The 25,453-nt window shown below is 46.0% G+C and overlaps 1 protein-coding gene across 3 annotated transcripts; it reads right to left on the bottom strand.

Annotated features, from left to right (window-relative positions):
* Positions 1–466: 466 nt before the first annotated feature.
* Positions 467–20,543, bottom strand: P4HA2 (prolyl 4-hydroxylase subunit alpha 2). Of its 3 annotated transcripts, XM_026045894.1 has the most exons (17): positions 20,490–20,543; positions 19,866–19,968; positions 15,662–15,761; positions 14,396–14,492; positions 13,341–13,492; positions 11,791–11,928; positions 10,505–10,744; positions 9,692–9,891; positions 8,736–8,912; positions 6,540–6,610; positions 6,216–6,315; positions 6,024–6,077; positions 3,799–3,858; positions 3,667–3,732; positions 1,794–1,862; positions 1,218–1,314; positions 467–889 (listed from the first exon to the last, which is right to left on the bottom strand). In XM_026045894.1, exons 3-17 carry the CDS (start codon positions 15,750–15,752, stop codon positions 819–821), a joined length of 1,683 nt encoding a protein of 560 aa, XP_025901679.1. In that variant the 5' UTR covers positions 15,753–15,761; positions 19,866–19,968; positions 20,490–20,543; the 3' UTR covers positions 467–818. The 3 variants fall into 3 exon arrangements, with proteins under 3 accessions (XP_025901679.1, XP_025901694.1, XP_025901687.1); XM_026045909.1 differs by lacking the exon at positions 3,667–3,732 and having other exon boundaries at positions 20,490–20,542; XM_026045902.1 differs by lacking the exon at positions 3,799–3,858 and having other exon boundaries at positions 20,490–20,541.
* Positions 20,544–25,453: the final 4,910 nt, after the last annotated feature.

Here is a 25,453-nt window from a genome sequence, read left to right on the forward strand (position 1 = left end):
GGTTTTGCCAGATCAGGTAGCATGGTAGTTAGAAGAAAAACCTACTCAAAGATGCCAACTTTTAGAGTAAAGAATTACACTCATCATGCAGAAGGTCCTCTTTTTTTGAAGGGTGGATTTCTGTAAGCTCTTGCATCAGATCTGGGTAGTACCTCAACATAAAAAACGAACTCAAAACAGAACATTACAGTTTCAACATAAATTAAAGTGTCCACTTCACTCGGAAGTGGAAGACTAGCATGTGATACCAACTTCAAGTAAAGCATTATCCAAAACCATAATGTATTTTAAAAAATGCAAAATGAACAGAGTATGAAAGGCAAAGTAAAGGCACTGGCACTTAAGCAACAGTATAACCATTAAAAACACACAGTTGAGAATTTTTTGTAAAGATCTTTTATTTGTTTCAAAACTCGTGATCCATAGAAATACAATAAAATCAACATGTACACAAAAACTTTGGTTCAAGAAATATTTAACATCTAAAACTTCTGAGGTACAAAGGCACGAGACGAGGCACCCAAACACAGCGTTCACCCCAGCGCCGCCTGCACTGCGAGCGGGGCAGGCTGGGCGTGCAGTGGGAGATGGCTGGGGATGAACAGGGTCAGAGACCTAACAGCAACCCAAACACAAGGATGTGTACAACGCCACGTGCTTTTCACTCATACSTGTTACCTATTTTGTTGTCCTTCTTGGATAAAGTGCTAGGACTTTTGGAGAACAAAAGATGGATCATTTCTTAGAAATGAACTGGAAGAACAAACAGCAGAAAAGGCGACAGAAGGTAAGAAATGAAGGCCAGTGGCAGGTTGATTTCAATCGACTTCTGTTCTCCCACAAGGTCTGAGGAATTCGTTTCCTCTTTCATGAAACCATTTGTTTGAAACTGTGGAACAAGGACATCAAATTAGTTATCGCTGCATAACCACTCTGCACATATCACTGCCACTAAGGGAGATGACTTTATTTGGAATAATCTCAGGATCCTTGCTTATACTTCCCTTCCCATCCAATATAACAAGATATAAGATGACTCAAAGGGATGGGAAGATAAGATCTTTCTACTTTCTCAGTTCGGGGATCAACAGCAGTTTAATACTATATGACACCGGAGCAATTTCAACATCCAGGTTAATTACCCTTGCCGTAAAGATTCAGTATATAAGCACCTTTGCATACATACAGGTCTTTTTCCTAGAAAGAGCATTACTTACCCCATTTACAGCCTACTAGGACTGGACAAGCTGCATGCCTTGTTCTATAGTCACCCTCACCGCTTCTGAAAAGATTATACCAGAACACTGCTGTACCCTGAAAAGGGAAGGCGGACCTGAATTAGTCAAAAGTTAGTCAACACAATTACTCAAGTTACAGGTAAGAGTCATAGATGTCTATGAACCCAGTAGCAGCTGTCTAAACATAGGTCACCTGACAGCCCAAGAGAAAAACAAACAAAAAAACCCAAAAAACCCCAAAAAACTTAATCTAAACCATGTTCAGAGTGAGAAGTCATCTTACATGAACACAAGTCTTTAATTAGAAGAACTCCAGAGAACTTACTCAGATCATGCACCATAAATCAAAGTAAACTCCCTTGCAGTCYACAAAAATCAGATACAGTTGTCTTGATACGTGGCAGTCTATTGACCAGGCTGCCAAGGGTGTGTGTGGTGGAACATCCAGATTTTTGCACCCTTAGCCAATTTTTTCAGTGCATGCAAAACTCTGAGGCTATTTTCAGAAATAAGTTATAGTTACTGGGGAGATGAGGGGGGAAAAAAAGTAAGTACCTTCTTTGGCCATATTGCTGCCCCAAAGTCTGGGAAAACTGTTGCACCTCCAGCTTCTACATCGCTCATCTGAGAAAACAAGGTCAAACTTCATATATTTACATTGCATTTTGTGCATGCAGTCTCACAAGGCAGACTGCCCCAAGCAGAGATGCATTTTTGCCTGCATCTCTGAGAAGCAATTACAAGAGCACTATAAATGCAAAGGCAGAAGAGAAATGAAGACTTTCATATTAACTGAAGACTTCTGTTCAGCAGGTCATCTAGTTTATGTACCATTTATTAGAGAAACAGCCATAAAGTTGTGCATCTGCAGAGTTGACSTAGCTCCTCTAGAAGAAGGGAGAGGATTTCAGAGTATGTCAGTTTTCCCTTCCAATTTCTTAAAGTTCAATTAGGAAAACATAGATGCCTTAAACCACACATTTCCTTACAAATTAAAACCATGCCTTTGGAACAGATTCTGATTTAATTTATGCATCTTGGTCAACCTCAAACACTATACAAACTATTAGGAAACCTCACTTGTCTGCACTGTTTCTATGATATTTAACAGCATTRTGCTAAATCTCAAGGACTTGATGCCTCTAAAGGAATCTCTGCTTTACCTCTTTACAGCATAATGGATTTCACTCATTTACTTCACTATTAATGAATYCACTGTAAATTCTACAAGCTTGAACCAAAGCCCTCCAAAGTTCCTAGAATTACTCACACTGAAATAGAAAGTATTACCATTATTTCAAATTTTGCATTTTCTGTCTTAACTTGTATTTTTATTCAAAGTAGATGTTATTACCACTTCAGTGTGCTCCTGGTTGGTRCCTAAAACCACAGGGCATGAAATGCCATAGCTCAACAGGGATTTTTTTCCCCCTTTTCAACTAAAGCAACATGCAACTTTGCAAGTTAATTCCTGTATCTTCACAAAAAAAAGGTTAGTAGGGATGTTGGGACATGTGTAAAATGCTCTACGTGGGCATATTAAGAGTAAGTTGCCTCTGACCATGTACAGCTGTCAGAAAAAGGGATGCTTATCAGTCTCAGTTGAGGCTTGCCTGAAAGTCTGATAAGCAGGAGATCAAGGCAGTGTTGCAAAGCCTTTTCAGAGCAGTCTACTTGGCTACTGCTTATCTTATCCCCACTCTTGTTGGGGAGGTTTTCACTCATAAGCTGAGAGTGACTCTGSTTGCTTTGAGTTGCATTGCACTCAAAGTCAGTTCAGCCAAAATAGTATTTCTTCACGAAACCAAGCTAGAAATTGCTCCCACTCACGAGTTAGACACGGCAGATTAGGGCATCCCAGTTACCAAGAGCAGCATTAGGCTGACAGACAGCGTTGCTGGAACAAAGTCACCATCAAAACGCTAGGCCAGCGCGTACATGGTCTGCAGGCTGCTGATGCAGACACCAACACCTTGAGGTCTGCACTCAGAACCCATTCCCAGTGTGACAGCTACGCCACAGTAATCGCAGCCTTTTGCAAACGATTAAAGTGGAGCACGCCAAGAGAACACAACATCAAGTGCTGTCAAGCCATGGTGGAAGAAGAGGGCTGCCCCACAGTAAGTGGCTGCCAGTCAAGACCACAAGGAAGGCAGCATGGGGAGTGCTCCAGGCACTCACCTTTGGGCAAGGAGCCAAATTCTCCTCTCACCAGGASAAATCCAATGAGGTCAAACACTTCACTTACTGCACTTGGGCAGAAGAGCATCAGATCTCCAGTAATTCAAATGCGACAGCACCTGATGCTGCAAGAATAATGAAGACCCTACTTCCAGATGCCAGGAAGTCTCTACAAAAACAACTGCACAAGCTGTAAATAAGATGCTATAAAAGTTGCACTCGAGGCATAAAGGATCATCATACTTACGTAGTTTAAAAAAGTGGCCACACGATTTCCAGTCCCTAACCGCTTGAAAGCATCTGGCTCATCTTTCTATAAAATTAAATGAGAAAYGCTGCAAACTTCAAGCTCACAGACAGCAGGCAGAGAGGTACTTACATAATTAAGAAACGTCGCTAGCCTATTTCCTTCCGATTTGAGTGTGCTGTCAAAGGGGCGCTGCAACAGACAACAACTTTAACCCAGGTTCCAAACAGGCTCACACTAGCGTTACATTTGTGCAGCTCTGCAGAAAGACCTTTAAGCTTGATTTAGAGTTGATTTTTAAGAAGATGACCATTTATACAGGGCAGCATTAAAGCCATTACAGATTGCAGCCAAACACGATGCATAAATGCATGCAAACTGCATTTGGAGGCTGCAGGAAAAGTAGCCCTTGAGCAATTCTCAGCACGTCAGAGGAGAAGCGATGCTGTTTTAGGGCCTGAGGCACAGCTGATACCAAGTAGTCTTGCAAACTTAACAGGCTTATTGCATTGAACCATTTGTATTGCTGCAAAGAAACTTGAAGTCAATATAAATTCTTACCAACTTCAGCATGCTTTAGRTAAAGCTAGAGTCTTATGAATATGCATAATATATACCGACTCTAATAAATACTCTGCCCTAAGAAACAGTTTTTTGGTCAACAGTGAGGAATTAGAATAGCAATAATTAACTTTGGTGGTTGCCTGCCTGGGATTAATGATGAAATCAGAAAGGTCAAACTGCCCTTACTCTTAAGAAAGCTTTAAGCTCCATTTGTTGAAAAGCAAGAGCCAGWTTGGGGGAAGGGGAGAAGGAGGGAGAAACATCTGGAATCCCAGTGCATCCTTGTTCCCCTCGAAAAAGGCAGGGGAGTGTGTTTACACTGCTAGGAGTAATTAACTTCAAATGTTTTATTCTTGGACATAAGTCTCCTCACGTAACAGAGATCAGCATTAGAAAAACCAAAGCAAGGCAAACACAGCAGCCACCTCCTCCAGAAGTGCTGTAGCTTAAAGAATAAGTTTTAATAAAAGGTCTTCCCCCAAAGGGATTCGCACTTGCATATGCAAGTTCAACCTGAAAGGCCTACCATAAAAGCTCTGAAATAACAGAAATTCCCTGGCCTCCATAACCACCGTAAAACTCAGGTTCAGCCAAACATTTCTGGAATTCAACTCCAAGAGACTTTTCTATAGCTTTGAGCAGTATTATAGCCGAGTTATTAAAGGGTCTATATGGGAGCTGCAGGAGAATAAGAAGCTGCAAGGCTGCTCAAGGCGAGGTGCCTCTGGATTTCAGGACTGGAGTCTGCAACACACAGAGCCTGGAGGACCAGCACAAACCCCAGCACCTCCCAGGGCTGCCTTGCCTGAACTCTTGCCTGCGGCCAAGGCCGTGTTCCAAGCGCAGCTCTGCCCCAGCTGCCGAATCCAAGAGCCAAGGCCACGGTGGCCAAGTCCACAGCGAGCTCCTTGCGTTCAAAGGCTTCGAGGAAGATTTAAGAGCATTTGCTTGACTTSGGAAACCAGGCAGTCTTAGTGCTTACAAGAATCTGCTTTCACCAGGCCAAAACTAATGACTATGAGGCTCCACAGTACAGAAGTTGAGTTTCCCCCACTCCTCTCTTAAATCCAGTGTTAAGTACAGTGGTCTAAAATCCAATATGCACTCAAAGGTATTGGGCTGCTCTCTGGAGCTATCACAGATTATATATTTTAAATTATTAGATCACTATAGATCTTTATTATTGTGTTCATAAAGTATTTAAGGCAATAAATAAGAATTTGTCCCCGTGCTGGGGAGAGCCAGCACRGGCTTCATGCTGGTGCACTGCCTTGCTGTATAGGCAGCTGCAAGACCTCTCCTCAGCCCATGGAGCTGCAGCCGGGCCAGGGGTTTCCAGCACAGCTCTGGGGTGGTGGGAGGYGAGGGGGGACCCTTAAACTCAGCTAAACCCTTTTGAGTCTCCAGCAAAGCACCTAGTAGCCAAGTGAACAAGGGAGGATTCTGACAACCTTGTTGAACGTTGAAGCTTAACGAAACAACTCTCTGCCTCGGCACACTTGCAACCCAGGCSTCTGTTTCCTACCGAGGTAAAGAACTTATTCACCTGCTGCACTGCGTGTCTGTACTGTRCAAGGAACCAAGGGCAGGGAAGATAAGTGGGCAGTCTGATTTGTTCATGGTTTGTAAGCCTAAAGCATGAGAAAGAGTTATGAAGGTTTTCCAAATATCACCATCTACCTCGAAACAAGGCTCTAAATTAGTGTTTTAATAGAAGATGCATTTCCAATTTTGCCCCAAGCAATCCATTTCCACCCCCACCTCCAACAAAGGAACAGAAAATGTGATCTTACCCTAGAAAAGTCGAAGTGTGGCTCATACTGTCCTCCCATTCCATAATTAGCAACCTGTAGCGTTGAAGGAAGCAAACAAAAAACAAGCACTGAACYGCAAGTCAGAGCTGTTGCAAAGACCCACCACTGTCTGCAGGAAACAGCATTTTGTGACAAGGTTTTCACCCTCAGCATGTTCCCATCCATACCAACCTGCAACAGTTCAGCTGTTTTCACCGTTAAGCCAGTGATCTGCTGCATCCGACTATTGACCTTGGCAACAACGGGGTCATCGTCTTCCTCCAACCACGAGCTAGGAAAAAAGAAAGAGAAGATAATTTAGACAAGTAATTTTGGAGGACCAGCCACAACTAACTTACCCAAAAGAGARGGATTGCTTCTGGACTCCAATCACGTGGCTAAAAAAGGCCATTTATCAGGCATGTGGTCTGCAGGCTACAGCTACTAGCAAAGTATTTCCAGCATTAAGCTCTAGGACAAGGGCTGCTTGGTACAAAAGGCTCCCTGTACACTTACCTTTTGGACACCCTGTAGCTTGCCACTGTCAGGACACCAGTTTTGGGATCTCGGACTGTTGCTCGTGCCAGCTGCATCAAACAAAAAGCCCCAATGGGGAAAACACACATCAACTATAGGTTAAAAATTAATTTTAACTTAAATTTAGCTTTCATCTCAATCTTCGTCTTAAGCTTTCATCTCAAAAACAAYGCTTGATGTTACACAATTTAAACCTACTTACTGGTTGAAAGTCACACCTTCAATCTATTTCAATCTATAATCAATTTGATTCTGGAGCAGGAATGGAGCTGCAATSCATCTCCTCCAGCACATCCTGGAGAAAGTGGGACTGACTGGCTGCATGAGCCATGGTATTCYTTACATCCACAAGTGGATGCAGTTTGCTGAACACGTTCTGAAGGTAATTTCAGACAGCTGGAGTCAAGATTAGCAAAAAGGAACTACAACAAAAGTTAACAACATATGAATTCTAAGAAATTGGCAAAAAGTTTCTGGATRCTCCATAAATTTAACCAGCTTGTACTTCCTGTGGACTGAAGAAACCAGTCCCATTCACAGAGATTAAAATTACAGGTAATAACTTTTACAGAAGAGCTTAGTCATCACAGGGCATGCTGATCTGCACCAACAGAAGGCTCCTCAGGACAAGCCTCAACACCACTGGGATCACATTTTCCAGCTGCCAGCTGTCTGGATTATCTAAGTCACAAACAGCTCAAGATAGTTTTAGGAAGATGAACCCTATGAAGATGCAGAGTGCAAGGACTCTGTGTGCACTGCTGAGCACTTTGCAGGCACCACGGTGCAGCCACATCCCTGCCCGTGGCAGAAGCCCAGGCCCTGGCAACACCAAGTAGTTCTACTGCAGTGTTGAGGTGAGACTAATGTGAGCACAACAGAATAGGTGCCTTTAGGTCTACATTTGCAGCTGAGAACAAGTAGTCACACCATCCTTTCTTTCATTGCACCAACTTGAACCATGTTTAAGTTTGCTTTTGCAAACCACTAACATCGAGTTGTGCCYTCTTCTTTCCACTTAATTATAGGTCACAATCAACTTTTTTTTTYCCCTCTCCCCTCCTCCTCCCATTCCTTTTCTCCAGAGTCACTATTTCCTTTGTATTTCCTCAGACCAGTCTCCTCTCCAGCCAGTTTCACACTTCCCAACAACTTCTCCTGGTACAATCCGCACTGCTGCACTGAGGCTACAGCAGCGTGTTCAGAAGCAGTCTCCAAGTGTCCTTCCATGCCCCATCTTTGTTCAGACACGTCCGTATCACAAGCAACTGCTCTGAAGTGCTGGGTGTTCCCAAATGTTCACRGCAGAGCTGTCCTAATTTGATCCATACCAAGAAAAGCAGGATTTTTATTGACCCCTCCAGCTGTTAGCAGCTGACACGAGCCAACGCGGATGTACTGCCTGTGAAGTTGGAACTGCTCTTCTGAACTGGAGTAAAAGTGACTGCGTTGCAAAACAAGCATGCAACCCACGTTGAATACAGCCAATCACATACAGATGTTATTTTTTCTACAAAACTAAAATATTGGCAAGTATAAACTGCAGATAAGGTTTAAGTGGCTAGACCCAGAATCAGAGATTTCTTGCAAACACATTTTAAAACAAAAGAAACCCCTAGTCACACGGGCAAGAACTCCCCTGATATTAGGGACACAACCATCAATGCTCACAGTGAGCAAGGTATTTTCAAATAAAACTTTGAACATAGAGCAAGTCAATGTCCTAGCGTGCTTCACTTGATAAATTAGCTTAAGTGACATGATCCATTTGGATGTTTCCATTTTATCTGAAGCTCTTGAAGTTCCAGGAGTAATTTTACTGTATTATGTAATGGGAAAAAATACAGTTTATGGAAGCAAGCCACCACAGAGGAACATCCTGCCAGCACTCCTCATAGCTGATCCCCACAGAAGGCCAGCTTCATAAACACAGCAAATAAAAGCCTACTTAAAAATGGATCGAGGAACCTATACTTCTATATTTTTTCCCCTATGGGGAAAAAATTCTTTACCTTGCCCATTAGCTAGGTGCTTTCTTGTACACAGAGCCACTACACTGGTAGGATGCCATAAACAGGAACTACCAAGCTCTAGATATTCTTCTATAGGACACCCTGAAAGAGACTAAAGCACTGAACTAGCAACTGCTATTGAGGTGGAAGAGTGGAAACTTACCCTTGGCTTAGCTAGTTGCTTGATTTTCTCAATTTCTTCATCAGACATGACATCATAGTAGCGTACAATATGAGGGCTGTCCCATTCATCTTCCTCCTTAAATGGAGCTATTAGCAGATGAGGGTTTCTGTTTCCATCGTGGTACCTACAAAACAGTCTTTTCTGTCTTCGAGGTGTCTGAAATGGAAAACGTCAAGCGAGATGCACGGTTTGTTCAACCACTTTCATGACCAGGTAAGATATGCCTTATAGCACAGTACAAGCACATGGGAAAACACATCAGCCACTAGCAAATTCAAAAATGAAGCATGAGACGAATTCTGCTATTTTTAGTGAATAAGAGTAGCATATTACTCTCTAAAGATACCCCTGAGCAAGACCTGACTCCTAACCTCTAGAAGAGTGACTCATACAGGTTATGGATCAGAGAAGCTAAGCAACTACATAAGCCACCAGCTGCAAAAGTTCTGAATCTTTTAATTAAGACTCTGCAGATGGAACAAACATCAAGTCTTCTCCCTGCCCTGGGAGTTGAAGCCATAACTGAAGAGAGGTACTAGGGACTGATTCAAATGGGCACTCAGAGGGACATCTAAGACGTGCAGAGGGGAAAGGAATAATGAGATAGTGTAGCAGCAGCAAAGCACAGTTAATTCTCAGAGGAAAAAGCCCCTAATATAGTCATACATCAGCATTTCAAGTGGTTGAATAGACAGAGTCAATGGAACCAATTTTCAACAGCCTTTTAAAAAGGACAGTCGAGAGCTATTTTTCTGTTTAGGATTAACAGCTAAAGATGTCCAGGCCAAGATATAAGCAGGTCCAAGCATGGAAAGAACTACACTTAATTTTCCTCCAAAGAAAATAGCCGATTCCAGAGAAGGAAAAAGCTCCACAGCTTTAGCAAGCTCCATCACCCCTGCACGGGAGCAGGGCAGGGTGTTCCCCTCCCTCACCATCTTCACGCCCTCGCCTCTGCAGAGGGCCTCGTAGATATCGCGCTCGGGCAGGTAGTCGAGGGGCCTCTCGTAGACCCCCCCTTGTGCCACGGGTTCCGTCGGGGCCGTCGTCTTGTTGAGCGACTTCTCTTCTCGCTCCTTCTCCAGCAGTTTTTCAAAGTAGCGGAGGTTACTGCCTGCTCTCTCATGAGTACTGTCTTGGTTAGGAGGGGAAAAAGGAAATAAAAAACAGAACTTGTGACTTCACCAGTTCCAGAGATTGCATAAGTCTTTATCACGACGCTACGATAATTCTCTCCTGCCCAAAACATCACGGGACAGCCAAGAACACCAGCTCTAGTCCACCAAGAAAACCCAGCACAGGGCAAGTTTCTGCCCTGCGTATAATCCTGTAAGGGAACTATCTAAACACACTAGGACAAAATCTGAATTTCAGGTAGGAAGAAAAGGAATTTTGGGATCTTTACATCTCTCCTTTTCTCCAAGTCTTGTCTGTCCAGTTTTAGGACAGGCAGACCATAGAGCCTGTACAGACAGGGATCTAGCTGTTTCACCCCACCATYCCCTGTCCTTCCCATTCCCCCAGTGCTTCTCATCCATAACACCAAAGCACTGAGGTGGAATCCCAGCCAGACTCCAATCCCAGGGATTTCTTCCCAMGTTTCAAAGCTCAGGGGTGGGTGCTACCATTAGCACCTTTAGAGCTAACACCCAATTCTACAGATTTATAAGTTCATAAAAGAGGTACCACAGAGCTGTCACTAGTAATTTACTTTTGCTTTAGTGGAAGAGCAGATCTTTTGTTCTTACCAAGAGATATCAGACGCCTGGTGAGCTCTGTGGCTCTGTGCAAATCCCCAAACTGGAAAACCGCATAGCTGAGATAATCTAGGATCTCCACTTTGCTGACTGTYGTATCCTCCCCTTCGTCGTGCTGTTTCAAGGCTTGTTCCATCCACAGCACTGTGTGATAGTAGTCTCCATCGTTGTAAGCAGTCCTGCCCATGCCAAAGCAGTCTCCCACTGTCAGAGAGGATCTGTATTTTGTTCCTGAAAAGGAAAACAAAATTAAGGGATCCACACAAACTTTGACTTCAAATACTAGGACAAATAGCTAAACACACATATAGCATCCAAAAAGGCTTCCAGAGGACAATTCTTTGACAATATTTTAAGTTCTACTTTAAAATCTACTGCGTGATCACCTTCATCAATTAAAGCCTACATTCTGTCACAATTCTGTAACACTATTTCCTATGCAAGCCAAGAAAAATTTAACATGAGTTAGCACTGGGTTATTCTGCTGCAGACAAATRCAGGTAGATGAACAGCTTAGCTGACTCTGCTGAACCTAAGAGTGAGGTGAGCAGAGAAGCCTGTGTTGTAGAGGYAGCTAAAAAATAGCTAAAGAAACTTCTCTGCTATTTATTGCATATTTTAATTAGGAACAAGTCTGCTCACAAGCTTCTTATTAGTTAYTGCTACAGACAAGCTAGGTGTTCAATTGACTGTTTCACTGTGCACAGATTCACGGTTGCTCCAGCTAAAACTCATCTGTGCATCTGTTCATGTTTGTGTTAATTACCTAAAGGCAAAAACTAGAACTGTGTGCTGTGAAGTCATCCACACACACGACTATTTGGTTTCTAAAAGCCAGCAAGCAGTGCTTTGGGAAGCATGGTTTTCCCTTCCATGGATTACGCGTTCTCTGGGACACAAAGCACCCATTTCACCTGCTTATGCTGGAACTGGCACAGTGAAGCCCACAACAGCCTGCACAGAGTTTTTGTCTTTGTTAGACATCAGTGAAATCAGCATTTTCTTTTTAGAGTAATAATTTTAAAAATGCTACTTGAACATGTCACTGCATATACCCGATRTGCCAATGCAGGTCATGCCTGCCTGGCCTTAAGGTTGTTAAATATTCAAGATAGATGCATCCAAGTGTCTAAACCTCATGGATTTTTAGATCCGTGGTTCTTGGATGCTTCATGACTGCCGAGAGGACTTTGAAGGAGCATTGATCAAAGCCTCAGAAATACCAGGACGTTGCCACCTCCTTTTCTGAAGGGCAGAGGGGACCCTTGTGCAATTACCTGGCAAGTTACCTCGAGAGAGAGTCTCAGGATCCAGCCTGTACGTGTCCTGTAGGCGCATCAGAGCCTTGGCAGCTCCAGTCTCATCTTCCTCGGTTGGAAAAAACTGACGCTGAATTGTGAGATTTGCAATAAAGCCTTTGCATTAAAAGGGAAAGACGACGTTACTGCCAGAGTTGGAGTGAATTAAGAGCACACGCAACCAGATTAACTTGAAAAGGAACATCTGCTTTGTTTTTGGAATTCTATAAGAATCAGAGTCTAGGTTTAAATACAGAGCCTCACACCAGACTCTAGTTATATAAACATTGCTTTCTGACCCATTTTAAAGAACTGCAGCTCACACAAAAGCCAACGGCAAGAGAAAACTAAAAGGTTTTCTGTGCTGCACAATTACTGAAGATTATAATGCAAACCTAACGATCTTCAGTTTTCTGTAGTTTCTTTCCCATATAAAAATTTCATTTCCCCTCATTTCTCCTCTTGCAATATCCTGAGATAAGTGCAGATCATGGCACTCCACCAACGTGTTAAGCTGCAAGAGTCAAGATCCAAGTCTTAGTTCAGGGGAYAGAGACCTGAACCAGAATCCCCTACTTGGGATTTTGAAGGGCTTGTTATCTGGTAAGAGGCTTTTAATCCTAGTGACTAAAATAACAGGTCACATAAACAAGTAAAACTAAGTGCACTATGCAAATAAATCAAGGTTCTACAGCAGGTTGAGGGGCAGGGGAGAGAACAGCTGAAGGAAGGAAGCATCTGCCACATGGCCAGCAGACTTCTCAAAGCCACTTCTTAAAAAAAAAAATAAGGACAGCTATTCCATAAAATTGTCCATTTTCTCTTCACCTAGGATGACTATTCCATAACACCAAGAATCTTGGCTGGGAAAAAACCTTGAAACCATGTTTTCTGCATGAAATATTTCCTTACCTCCCCCCTTACTTTCATAGGGGCCAGTAAAAATAGATGTGCACTAAAAATAAGCTGAAGGAAGCTGGATTCAGACATACAGACTGGACATGTTTGTCTTAGAAAGACAGGTTTATAGATAACAGGATAATATAGCAATTGTATTAATATATACACTACAGCATCTGTCAAATGCTAGTGGGGAGCTGATAAGAGCTCCTTAACCAATATAGTGCAAGTCTGATCAAGGTAGTTAAAAAYGGCGAGGAAAAAGCAGATTGGAAAAGTAGATGGATAAATTTTAAATTAAAGGAGTATGAAATACTAGGTGCCAACACAGCTGAAGTTTTCGGAATATCCTTGTCTGCCCTCCAAGGCAGGGGAGGCCAAACACAGTGTTATCAGTCTCAGACATGGTACAACTTCTTGAGTCTGGACTCAGAAACATCTGAGCAGCAACTGGCACTCAGAGGCACCCAGTAAACAAGAGGCCAGTCACTGGCTTAAGCTCAAAYGGCCTTGGCAGCAGCATTTAAACCACTAGCGAGTCTGCAGCTTTCCAGAACACAGCGAGGGGAAGCAATTGCCGTGCCATAAGGCTACCTCCTACCAGCATTTTCTTCCCTGAAGCTCCTTACCATTTGTTGTGTCCTGAAGAACTAGGTTTTCTAATTGCAGCCAATCAGTATTTAAACGCTTCACCAGTTTATATGCGTTTACAGGATGTGCCAGATATCCTTCTGGATCAGAGGTTGATTTGCTAGTCAGTACATCCATTTTTTCAGCCCAGCTGGAAAAAGAAGCATATGTCTCAGTCTGAGACCAATTTATGAATGCATATCTTCCTTATTAAGTCATCCTAATTACATAGCTAGAACCAATTTATTGCTCCTTTTGCCATTATAACCAGCTGTTGAGCTTTCAACTTCACAAGGATCAAGTGAAGCATAACTGATTTTTTAATCACAACTTTAATTTATTCCCCTGACTATTTTCCAAAAGACCTACTACAGCAGAAACCTCTCACACTTGCAATGACTCTTAACCACCAATTTTCAACATATCTCAGTATGGAAAATAAAGACAATGATACAGAGCACACAATCGCTTTCAGTGTCATTTATTCATCTCAAAGCAGCAGCACAAACCTACATGCAACCCAGTTGCTTGTTGGCTTTATAGAAACCAAACCCAAAACTTTGATGCTTTTCTAGACTGAAAAATAGTCAGTGGCTACAGAACAGCAGCAGTAGTGCTCTCCATTRAGAAGAAAATGCTGTTATTCAGCTCCAAACTGGTACTAGGCAATGTCACCTTCTGCATTACAGGACATCTGAACTGCTGCTTATGCTATTAATGCTACAGTGATGATTTTTCCTGCTCCCCTGCATGCTATCCCTTATCAGAGAGAGTCTTCTGCACATAGTGTTTGTGATGGAACAAGAACAAGGAGAGATGTGGAAAAAGCCCAGCAAGTGACAATTACTTAAGGGGCAGGTAATTTGAAAAAAGTATTTCTGAAGCAGGGACACTTCTCTGCAGTTCTATGGAAAGAAATAACCACATTATTGTTACCTTTTGTGAGGAAATATTAACCAGATCCTGTGACAGATGACAATGAGAAGGTGTAAATCAGCATAATAGCTTACTCATTTTGTTAGGCACCTTGGTTACTGCAATCCTTTCTCCCTACCTTTTAATCTGAGAAAGCTTGGATTCTTCTGCTCGAATATACTCCTTTAAGGACTGCACCAGGTCTTTCTCTGCATAAATGAGGTCTGTCATTTGACCTAAAAATGGGAAATGAAGAAATGTGAGTGAGAACTAAAAACAAACAAACCAAACATTTTACAACAGCACAGCAGACCAACCTCAGGTGCTCTAGGGCTATTAAAGCCACCTAAAGGACAGAGAAACTAAGCAGGGTGGGCAGGGTGAGGGGGAAGGAAGGTACGTTTTTTTTAATGCTTGTAAGCCACAAAAGCTATGAAACATGTTGATCTGACATTCAAATGTTCAAGTGGCTTTAAAATCTCAACTTTACTGGCCTAGGAGGTAGTCTGCTGTGACCCTCCTACCATCTCCAAATCACTTTTAACATTGCAGTTGCATAAAAGACAATCACTGAAAAGGTTTGCTGTTAATGCAGCTACAGGCAAAGCAGGAGAAGACCCAAACGGTTGCCATGGTATCTGTTTTCCCTGTGGATACAGATTACATCACACCARCAATTTATTAGTCTAGCCACTGGCATCACTTAAAATTACAGCTTTTCAATATGGGTAACTGGGGAAACACAGTCTAACATTAAAGCATAGAGGAATCTCAGACCTGTGTTTATAGACTTGCCTGTAAGTGTTTCCCAATTAATATTAGTGGAAACTGCTAGCATATCATTCCAGATWGCTATGAGAAACTTTGCTTTTCACAGACCAAACACTGAACAATCCAAAGATTCAGAAGCACAGCAAAAGACTTTGGAACACTGAAAATTAAATATTATTACAAAGACACAGCTCCAGTGGTTCCAGAGAGCAGGTAGAGGTAGTAAATGAATCTGCATTATCCGAGGGGCACTCACACTACATCTGAAGTCACAGAAGAATTCGGTTTGCCTTTATATTTTTTAAGGCTACCATAGTCACAAATGACAGCACTACASTTGTTGGAACACACGAACTATCAAATTAATTTACAGGATTTAAGATATTTCTATGCAAATCTCTGGGATTTATCAAAGTCTTATACACCACCCACTAGGTAAAGAGGATATTAATTTTCCATTCCCATTCCTGACTCTAGCTTCTCTTGAGGATAAGAGAAAAATAGTCCACTGATGCAGGATCTGCATCCTGAAGTCCTATGCTTCAACTGCAGGCTTAAGTGTTAGCAACTGTATTAGCTGTAATGCACAAAATTAATGCTGCAATTAGCTGTAATGCACAAAACTGGGCATTACCTATTGAAGTGAAAAACTCTGCTTCTGTTTGCCAGAACAAGCAAACACAGGCCAAGAGCACCAGCTGCAGCCAGGGCTTCATCCTCCACATGGTTCTCACCTGCAATATAGTGAAAAGGAAGAAGTGGCATGAAYAGAATATATGTGGCACTACACACATATATGGTTCTCCACAATATACTGTGGAGAACTACACACACATGTACATACACCAGGGTTTTTCAAGCACACAGCATGACAGGAGCTCAGTCACAGTTCCTAGATGCCATGAAAATAGATAGCAAAAAACACTCAATAAGACCATTAAGAATAAGAGTAGCAAATAGTTCTTCCTACGGTACCACATTGTGAGGAAAAGCTTTCAATTATTCATTTTGCTTGCTGTAGGACTCATTACAAATCAGAAACACCTCCAGCAACAGTACGCAAGCACGAATAAGCAAGAAAACATCTTGTAGCATCATGATGCTTCCCTTCCCCCTTCCCCTTCGCCCCTTCCAAGCGTGTATTCCCAAACGGCTCGTTTAAGGCAGTTCAAAGCTGTACAGGGGTAACCCGAGCAGGGAGAGAAGCTGCCTGAACGGTGCCACGCAGAGGTCTGCCAGCAGCGCGGCCGCAGTAAGTGATATAGCAGAAGGCACGGCGAGTCGGGAGCGCTCCCCGAGCACGGCGACCGAGGACACGGCGCCAGCCCTGTCCATCTGCAGAGCCTGTTCTTGTTCCGCGGAACAGGATTTTGGATGCTCTGCACAAAGCCTGGCAGGGGAGCTACAAGGGAACTTTCCAGTTCAAACACCACGACTCCGCATTCTCCTAGCGCCTCCCCACCATCCTCTCTCCTGGCCCAGGAGATCTGCCAAGAAGAACATTTACTACAGCTAGCAGCTTGTCTTTACAGCAGATCTTTAACAGCTTTGCCATCCTACTCACTTTTAGTCAAGTCAATAAACAGAAACTCTCAGTAAACAGAGAAGTGGGCTCTTTCTTGAACAAGCGGGACACCTGGCTGCAGAGTTTTCAGACTGTTTATACACATTCTTTTCACAGCTGTTACTTGGAGGAAAACAGCACGAGAAGTGAATTACAAGAGAATGAGCATAATGTTATGACCACATTTCTGGAGAGCACGAGTATGCACGAGCACACRTGTGCAAGCCCCCCCAGTACAGACAACCATCTGCTTAGAGAAAAAAGAAAAAGGAAGAGGCAGAAGGGACATTAGCACCTCCCACCTCAACATCTGAGATTAAAACAAATGATTATAAACCCAGTATGTTTTATTCAGAGAATAAAACCACTTATACAGAAAAGCCCACAGGAAATAAGTCTATGCAGGATAAATACTGCCCACCCTCCTGGCTTCTCCTCAACAGCATCCTGAGAAGATGAACGTTTCCTGCTGAACAGGTAAAAAATTAGAATTTCCCCCCCCCAATTAAGGCAGTGAAGATAACTGCCTTCCTCTGTAAGAAGCCTGGAAAATAACGAGTCCCTGAGGCTCAGTTTCAGCCTTGGGCTTATAAAAAAACACGAAAGGACCAGGGGCGGCCAGGGCACCCACTGCTCCACACTAAGAGGCTACAAGGTGTCCCAGGACAGCAGTGTGCCCATGGAGCAGGGATCAGCAGGGCACGTTCCTCAGCAGCTCCTAGACCTCTGCCTCGCCTGTGCTGCCCTCCTCACTCCAAAAACTGCTGCAGCAGCTTGAGCTCAGCTCTGCTGCACACCACAGCAGATGCCAACTGCTTTGCTCCTTTCCTGCCCCTGGATGCCCCCAGCTAAAACACCAAGCAAACGTGTATTGTATAAACACTGCACTTGAGGAGTGGGAGACCTCCACGAATCCCTGCTCCCACTGGGAAGAGGGTCGTCCGCCTGCACAGAGCGCKGGCAGGAGGAACAAGACTCAAAGCTGACAAGGACAGAATTTTCTTCAAAATTTCCAGGCCGAATTCTTTATTTAATAAGCATTCCAACAACTCTTGTTCCATTGAGATTAAAGCATGGATCTGACCTAAAAATAAAGTTACTTACACACCCAACAGGCCTATCAGTTTCTCGCCATAGTTCATATCTATTCACAAGATTCAAGAGAGCTTCCATGAGAGCCAAAAGGGAAACACTTCTACAGGTCAAATGAAACTTATCTGTTATTTATCCTGCTCCTTTTGACCAAGCAAACAGGCAGCCTCATTCTTCTGTAGATCACCAGAGCGAGACAGCAAATCCCCCGTGATACTTCCCCCTCATCCCTTGGGATACTGGAGCCACTGGATTGGATTTTGCAGTAAGTCAGAGCTAGAGGCACTGGAGAACATGGATCCCTTCCCCTTCACCCAAGAGACTCCCAGCAAGTTCCAGACAGTGCTCCATTATAAGGACATTTGTAAGGGAACAAGTCTTCTTAGCAAGGGAACCTCAACAGGCAGCGGCAGCCCCATAACCACATCTTGCTACAAAGTTTGTAAAAGAAAATACTTGCTGACAAAATACTGTCAAAGRTTTGATGAACATTATTTGAATTACATAGTAAATCAGCACTGCATGACTGCTTTCAGGCTGATGGCACAAATAAGGGATACAGTTTGGCTCTCCCTACGTGCTTGCCTGTGCTCTACAATCCACCTAGAAAACCACAGTTGAAACAGCTGCTTCCACGTAGTACCTAAATTTAACGCAGTATAGAATAATCCAACAAACAAACCCCTGTTTCAGAGTTACTGCTGTCCAGAGACAGGCTCTCCATGTACCCAGAGCTGAGGTTCTCATGCCAGGCTCCAAAGAGCTGCCCATCCCTACACAAACAGCAATTTGAGGCTGGGCTCCTCATGAGCCAAGTCTATTAAGGGTTTCTCCCAACGGCAGCGCTTTTACCCACAGCCCTGCTCCTTGCAGGGCAGCCAGGAGCACCGACCTGGCTGTACGTCTGACTTCATTCCCTTTCCAAGGTCCTCCAAGGAATTGCTTCCTCTCACCATTAGGTGCCCCAGCATGCGAGTTCTTCTCCCTTAYGCATCAAATACCTGCTTCTCAGCTCCTTCCTTCAGCACACTTCAGATTTACAGCTTAGAGAAGCATATGCCTATATCACTATCCTTCTTGCCAAAACACTTCACATGCATCTGAAAAGAATTATAATTGCCTCATAACTAATAAAACACGGGTGTAATTTTCAAGGCAGACCAAAAGGCAAGCTGCCTGCGTGCATGCATTAACAAATAGGCAGAACCTGCAGTAAAATCCAGGCTYGCTCCCTCTAATGCAAAAGGATCTTGTTAGTCTTAGCCTTACAGCCTCTGAAACTCTAAGCATCTGGATTAGCTCTCAACAGTTTTTCTAAAAGCATGGCCAAAGAAAACACACACCCTAACTTTGGCACTGAGACAGCAAATTCAGGCTAGCCTAAGGCACAACAGATCTCCCTGCATCTTACTTTGCAGATCAGTAACCTCATCCCATATGGATCAATCTAGTGTTAAATCCCTCCCTAGTAGGGAGAACAGGCCAGAAGGATTGCGTATTTTGTCATTTCTTACTGGAGGTTGTTCTTCAATATTGAAATTTTGGCCAAATTTTACTGCGCAAGCCAAGAATTTTAGCATATCAAGAGCTTCAGATAAGCTTCCAAATGCTCGTGCAACACTGAAAGCAATCTCAGTGTTGAAAAAACAAGTTTTACATAAAARCAGGTTTACTGTCAAAGAACAGCCTTCAACCGACATTAGGGACCAAGTTAAAGTTGAGATAYCATCTCAAAGGTTTGGGGGTTGAATCTATTCTAAGACCACCCTAGAACGTGCCTCCAAACATGCCTTACATTCTCCAGTATATAGAAAGTTATACACAAAAAAATCAGAACTAGTCATAGGAAAACATGCACATGTTTATAGCTTGCTTGCTCCCTTGGACRCTTGCCAATGTAACAGCATGGAAATAATAAACAGGCTGGATTCCTGACTTAAACCTAGAGTGAAAAACTCCTTACACTAAAGGGTAAATCCYGCTGCTGTTACTGACTTTGAAATAAACCATCACGCTTTGGGCTTGCACTTCCTGCACTAGAGAGCTTAAAAATTAAAAATATATAGGAGCAAGAAGGAAAATTGTCATCTGTTACTGTGAGAGCAGTACCACTTTATATCTGTCTAGTTAATCTGCAACCTACAGGAGTGGCAGTCATGGTTGTTATTTGTTTTTAACTTACCTGGCAGGTTATCTCCCGGGTGCTTAATATCAGAAGGCCACAGTATGAACCTGCTGAAGATGCCTGGGTGTCCGCTCAGCTCAGCTKTCTCCTCAATAAGCACCTGTAAATAAAGCAGCAAGAAGTTTTAGGTAAAATCTCCTGGGAAAAGCCTGCCTTGAATACTTGCTCCCGCGGAATGCGCACAATTACTGGCTGTGAATTACTGCCACAGAACCAGGCAGCTCAGTCTTTCCTCCAAGATAAGGAGCTTCGCTGCTGTTTCAAGCCAAGTTTTCCTGTCTCGTGGCCTCAGAGGCATGTTTTGCATCAGCACAGCACACTCTCGTCCCCCAGCTGAGCTGCAGGGACCTCCTAGGACATATTTTTAGGTCACGCACTGCCCCACTTGGGCTGCATTTGCACAAGGCTCTGTGGAAAGGGCTCGGCGGGACCGCGTGGTGCCACGCACCCACACGGGCATCCTGACCAGCCGAGGGGCAGGAGCTCCACTGCGCATTGCTGTGTTACACAGGGGSAAGAAAAAAGGYAAAAACATTTCAAAATTTCTTAGGGGGTGGGGGAAGAAGARGGGAAGAAGGGTAGTTAAAACCAGATGCTAAGTTATGGTGAGTGGACATTTACCTATACTGAAATATCAAGGCAAACAGAGTTATTTCCAATAAAGTCACTGCTTCTGACCCTCTCCAGGGACGCAGGCTTATCCCAGGAGCGGGAATTCCAAAGCGATTCGGGAAGCTTCYGGCCCAGGCGAGGCAGGGCGCTGATTCAGGCTGCTGCAGGTCAGCACGGCCGGGCTGGGAGCACCCCGAGGGGCTCCGAGCGGCTCCCTAGGAGCATCCAGGCAGCACTGGCTTTCCCGCAAGCTGCCGCAGCCAGGCGCGTTACAGCCCCCATCACRCTGCAGTTTCACTAAGCTCCTTCCCAACACCAGCCACGTTCAGGCTCCAAGGCACAGAAACAAGGAACCAGCCCTTCCACTTCTTAGGAGGGGGCCTTTATTTGCTGCAGGGCATTTTCTCCGGGCAGAAACAAAAGGAAAACCGCACTTTCCTTAGGCTCTTCCCAAGGAACCCGGCCTCCCTCCTGCCTCAGGCTGCCGGACAGGGAAGCGCTGGAGCCGTCGGGGCCGCCAGACTGTCTGAGCCCCGCGGGGGCCCGACCGCCCTGGGCCCCCCCGCGGCCGCCCGGTGGCTCCCGCCCGCTCGGGGCGGCTGGCGGCTCCCTCGGGGGGAGCTTTACCTGACGAGGGGGGTCCAGCCTCGCTGCTGATGCCCTGGCCGCCCTCGGGGCGCGCCCGCCGATCACGGCGACCGCAGCGCTTCGCCAGCCCGAGCCGCGACGGCAAGAGCGAGCCGCGACGGGAGCAACGAGGAGAAACCCCCGAGGGCACCGGGGCATCGAGACAACGACCCCCGCCCCGGCACCTGCGCCCGCCCCGGGGGCGAGACCCGCGCGCGCCGCTCCCGACACCGCCCCGGAGGGGAGACCCGCAGCCGCTCCCGCTGCCCCGAAGGCAGAGCCGGTCCCGTCCCCGGTCCCGTCCCCGGTCCCGTCCCCGGTCCCGTCCCCGGTCCCGTCCCCGCCGCTCACCGCCGGCGGCCGGTCCCGCTCGCCGCCCTTCTAGAACCGCCCCGGCCCTTCCAGGCTCGCCGCCGCCCCCGGCCCGCCCCCGGCCCCGCTCCTCTTGAGCCGCCGCCACGTCGGAAGCTCCGCCCCGCGCCGCCGCTCGCCCGTAATGCCGCGAGTAGCTGCGCAGCCCGGCGGCCTCGCCCCGCGCTGCGGCGCCCTGGCGATAGGGGAGTTAGGAAATTAAGAAATTAAGAAATTAGCGATGGGGGCAATTAGGGCTGCGGATCTGCCCCGTTCAGCACAAGTCCCTGGGTTCCCCATCTGAGAATCCATCTGAGCCTCCACCTCGAGGCCCAGAGCCACAAGGAGCTCCACGAGGAGGCAGAAATTGGGRTCTGGAAGACGGGTGAAAAGGCAGGTTTCTGCATTAAAATATCCCTAAGTGATGGATAAACCCCTTTGCACGAGCACAACTCTCTATTTTGTTTTCTTTCCCCCTAAACATGCGGGTTAATGATGGCCAACTTCACTRTGAATCGTGGCAATCTTAGCCCCAGAATGATGTCTCATCCCTTATGCTGCAGATTGCATCCGCTGGCGGGAAATCAGTTCCCCAAACAGAGATCTCACAAACCGGAGAGGCAATATATTGCACTGCGAGAAAAAATGTGGAAATGACTCATCATGACAGAAAGAATTCATAGAGAAAGTGGAAAAATGGGGAAATAAATGTCCAAGGGTATCATTTAATTGTGGCTTCTGGTAGCATGAGTCYTAATCAAAGGGTCTGTCTGGCCACCTCCAAATTTCCAGCCATAGTAGTTTTAGACACACAGTTGTGACTACCCTAAAGATACCACTTTGCTTTAGAAGCAGTAACAGCAATAGAGCCTTAAAAGACAATGCAGAGGCAGAACTCTCAGGCAGCTCTATGCTCATTTTTTTACCCATGTTTATGTTTAAATTTGCTTTTGCATTATTTATTTTTTAAAAAAAAGTGTTCTCTATTTTAGTGGAAAGAGCTAAAAGTGGGGTTAGGGATTTAAAAGGGATTGGGATGTGAATCTGCAGTGTCTGCTCATGTGAATAGGCAGTTGTGCAGCCCTTTCAACTGCATGTCTAGACCGTRTGATGTAATATTGGTGCAGTCTTGGCTGCTCTGGGTTCCTAAGAACTAAATGAATGGTTATCCATATAAGCTACCAGCAGTGCTCTGGGTATATGTGCTTTGCATTTCTTCTTTTACACATTCTGGTGAATTTTGCAAAACACAAAATTAAAATTAGTTGGTTATGCCCTGCCTAATGCTCTCCCATAGGAAACTGGTGGTGTTGGAGGTAATCGGCAGTGGATCTGCAATGGTCTGCAGTTGTGTGAACTGCCAGACCTCCCCTGGGGATGCGGGAGCTGCCAGACTTATTTTATTACCATTCCATATGTGCAGTACGTTTTGATAGTCATGTGCTTTATTGCATGTTACAGTTAATTCTCATTTGATGGATTTACATGTCTGGCGAAACCAAAGGTTAGTCTTACATCAGTAATAAGAATTCAAAATGTTTGCACCTTCATCTCTGCAGGAGTTTTTGTCTCTGTGCCTTGGGGTGAGGGTCTGAAACAGGGAGGAAACTGRTTAAGGGGGACAGGCACAGGAGAAGGACACAGAGATCTGGTTTTAAAGCAAGGGCATCAACAACCTGCCGGYGGTTCAAGGCATTATTGCCCCTGGAAGGGGAGTGAAAACTGCTTTGCAGAGAGCCTGGCTGCCAGACAYGCTCACAAGTACACTTGGATGTCCTCCTCACCCATCCTACTACAAGGCTTTTGCCCGAGATCTTAGCAGAGGATTCTTAAGACTCTCTAAGAGTACACACAAAGTACAGAATAGGATTTCCCATAAACCAGCATGATGGATCAAACCGAAGGAGGCAGGAAGATGTGAGAGTAGCAGACCTCTTTCTGACCACAGCAGAACTCAGGTTTCTCACTCAAACYGTAGCTTAAGCAGTATGCTGGTAAATAGACCTCGCACAAGAAGAGCCTAAGCTCAGCYGGTGCCTGCAGCTCTGCCTTTGTTTCTGATGAGTGAAAAACCATCATCATGCACCCTGACAGAGCGGGAGCTGAAGCCCRGAGCCGGCTCACGTCACCGTCCCGCGGCTCTGTGTGTGCAGCGGAGTCCAGGACACGGGGATGCTGCCGGCAGCACTCGCTGCTGCTCCGCTTTGCACCCCGCGAGGACACCAACGTGCGGCCAAAAACCCTCAAAGATGGACTTGATTTGTTAAACTCTGCTGCAGATAAAGCAGACGAGAACTACCCAAGAGGAGCAGCGTTCGGCTGGACGAGGTCTGCGACATGGAGCGGCATCGCGGCCGTCCCCGAGCCAGGCGGGCTCGCTGGGAGCCGCGGAAAAGGAGCCCGGAGGAGCCCGGAGGAGCCCGGAGGAGCCCGTGGCCCCTTCCACGTCCTTTTGGCCCCGCGAGGCCGGCGGCCCCGCTCCGTGCCCCGCTGCACGTTCACACGGGCACTGCAGCCTCCGAATCACAGCAAGAACCAGCCCGGCCAGCCTATTTTAAACAGCCTAAACACAGCCTTGCCCAATGAGAAGCGCCTGGCTGCAGGGGAGGGAGGGACACGGGTATTCTCGCCCTCTTCTGTGTCATTTAAAATGACACTGCTGTATTTTAAATCGATTTTGGAAGCAACCTGGGGCTGCCTGAAAGAACTAAGGGATTTGGGGATGCAAAACGCAGCCCTGTGGAAGCTCTGCTGGGGCTCGCAGGGAGCGAGGCAGCCCTTGCAGAGRCTGTGCAGGACACAGCCCCTCGGCGCGGGCACGGAGGGGCAGACGGCTCCGCAAAGCCTCGAGCGGCGGCAAGGGCACCACCCGGCCAGAAACACGCTCTAAATTATACATTAAAAAAAAAATTAAAAATCCAGCCCCCTGCTTAGCAAATGAGCGGGCGTCCTTAGGAGCTCGGCTCCCGTTGCGCTGAATCGCTGCGTTCCCGAGCCCGGGCTGCAGGGAAAGCAGCGCCCGGCACCCGAGCGGGGAAGCACCGCCGAGCTCCGCGGCTGCTCCGCGCTCGCTGCAAAACGGGCGTTTTCCCCAATAACGACTCCGAGAAACCCCTGCACAGTCWTCCCTTCCGAGGCGGCGGGAGCCCAATCCACACACAGGCATGGATGGCTGGCTCGGCACCCTATTCCTTTCAGGYTCAGGGAAAGATGTAGTTAAGAAACGTGGGTAAAATACATTGGAAGACCATGAGGAATCAAAAATAAATAAATAAAAAATAAAAAAAAGCCCAAGCTGCGTTTTATTTAGGCTACTGGTTAGTGCATGAAAGGAAAACCTAGGTCTTAAAAAAGAACCTACTGAATGAGGCTGAAGCCAGATCACAAAGAAACCCTTCGGCGGAGGCAGGCTAATTGGCAGTCTGGGCTGTGTGTGGCTTAGGGCGTTTTATCCGGCGGGTTTTCCACGCGGAGCAGCGCCACGTTTCCCCGCAGGGATTCCGCAGGCAGGGACGGGCAGAGCGGGGCGGCAGCGGCTCTGCCGTCGGGGCCGCTCCYGCAGGGCTGCCCCTTCCCGCGCTCCGGCTGCCGGCTCGGGCTGTCTGCTCACGTCCCTCCTTGCACACAACGTGGCCGGCAGCTGCCTCGGAAGGGACCCAGCTGATCCAAACCACGGTCACGCAAGAGCCCCGATAGCTCCGTGCAAAGCACAGCACCATCGGGAGCTGCTCCTGCCAAGGAGCCTTCCGGCATTCCCGGGATTTCAGTGCTGAAACCCGGGGCTGCTCCCTCCTCGGAGCTGCCCTGCAAAACGCAGYGGAGCGATCACCAACTTGGGAGCTGCAGAAATCCCTGCTGGCACGTCATGGGATTTCAGGAATATTTGGCTGGCTCCAACAGTGGGTCTTTATTCCTTCCTGGGCAGCAGAGAACTGTGTGCACTGTACACTCAGCCTAAGTAAACAGCGCCTGCCCGAGCAYAGGCATTCACCAGG

Source organism: Nothoprocta perdicaria, unplaced genomic scaffold, assembly GCF_003342845.1.
Source record: "Nothoprocta perdicaria isolate Ctin4 unplaced genomic scaffold, notPer1 scaffold_107, whole genome shotgun sequence".
NCBI classification, from domain to species: Eukaryota; Metazoa; Chordata; class Aves; order Tinamiformes; family Tinamidae; genus Nothoprocta; species Nothoprocta perdicaria.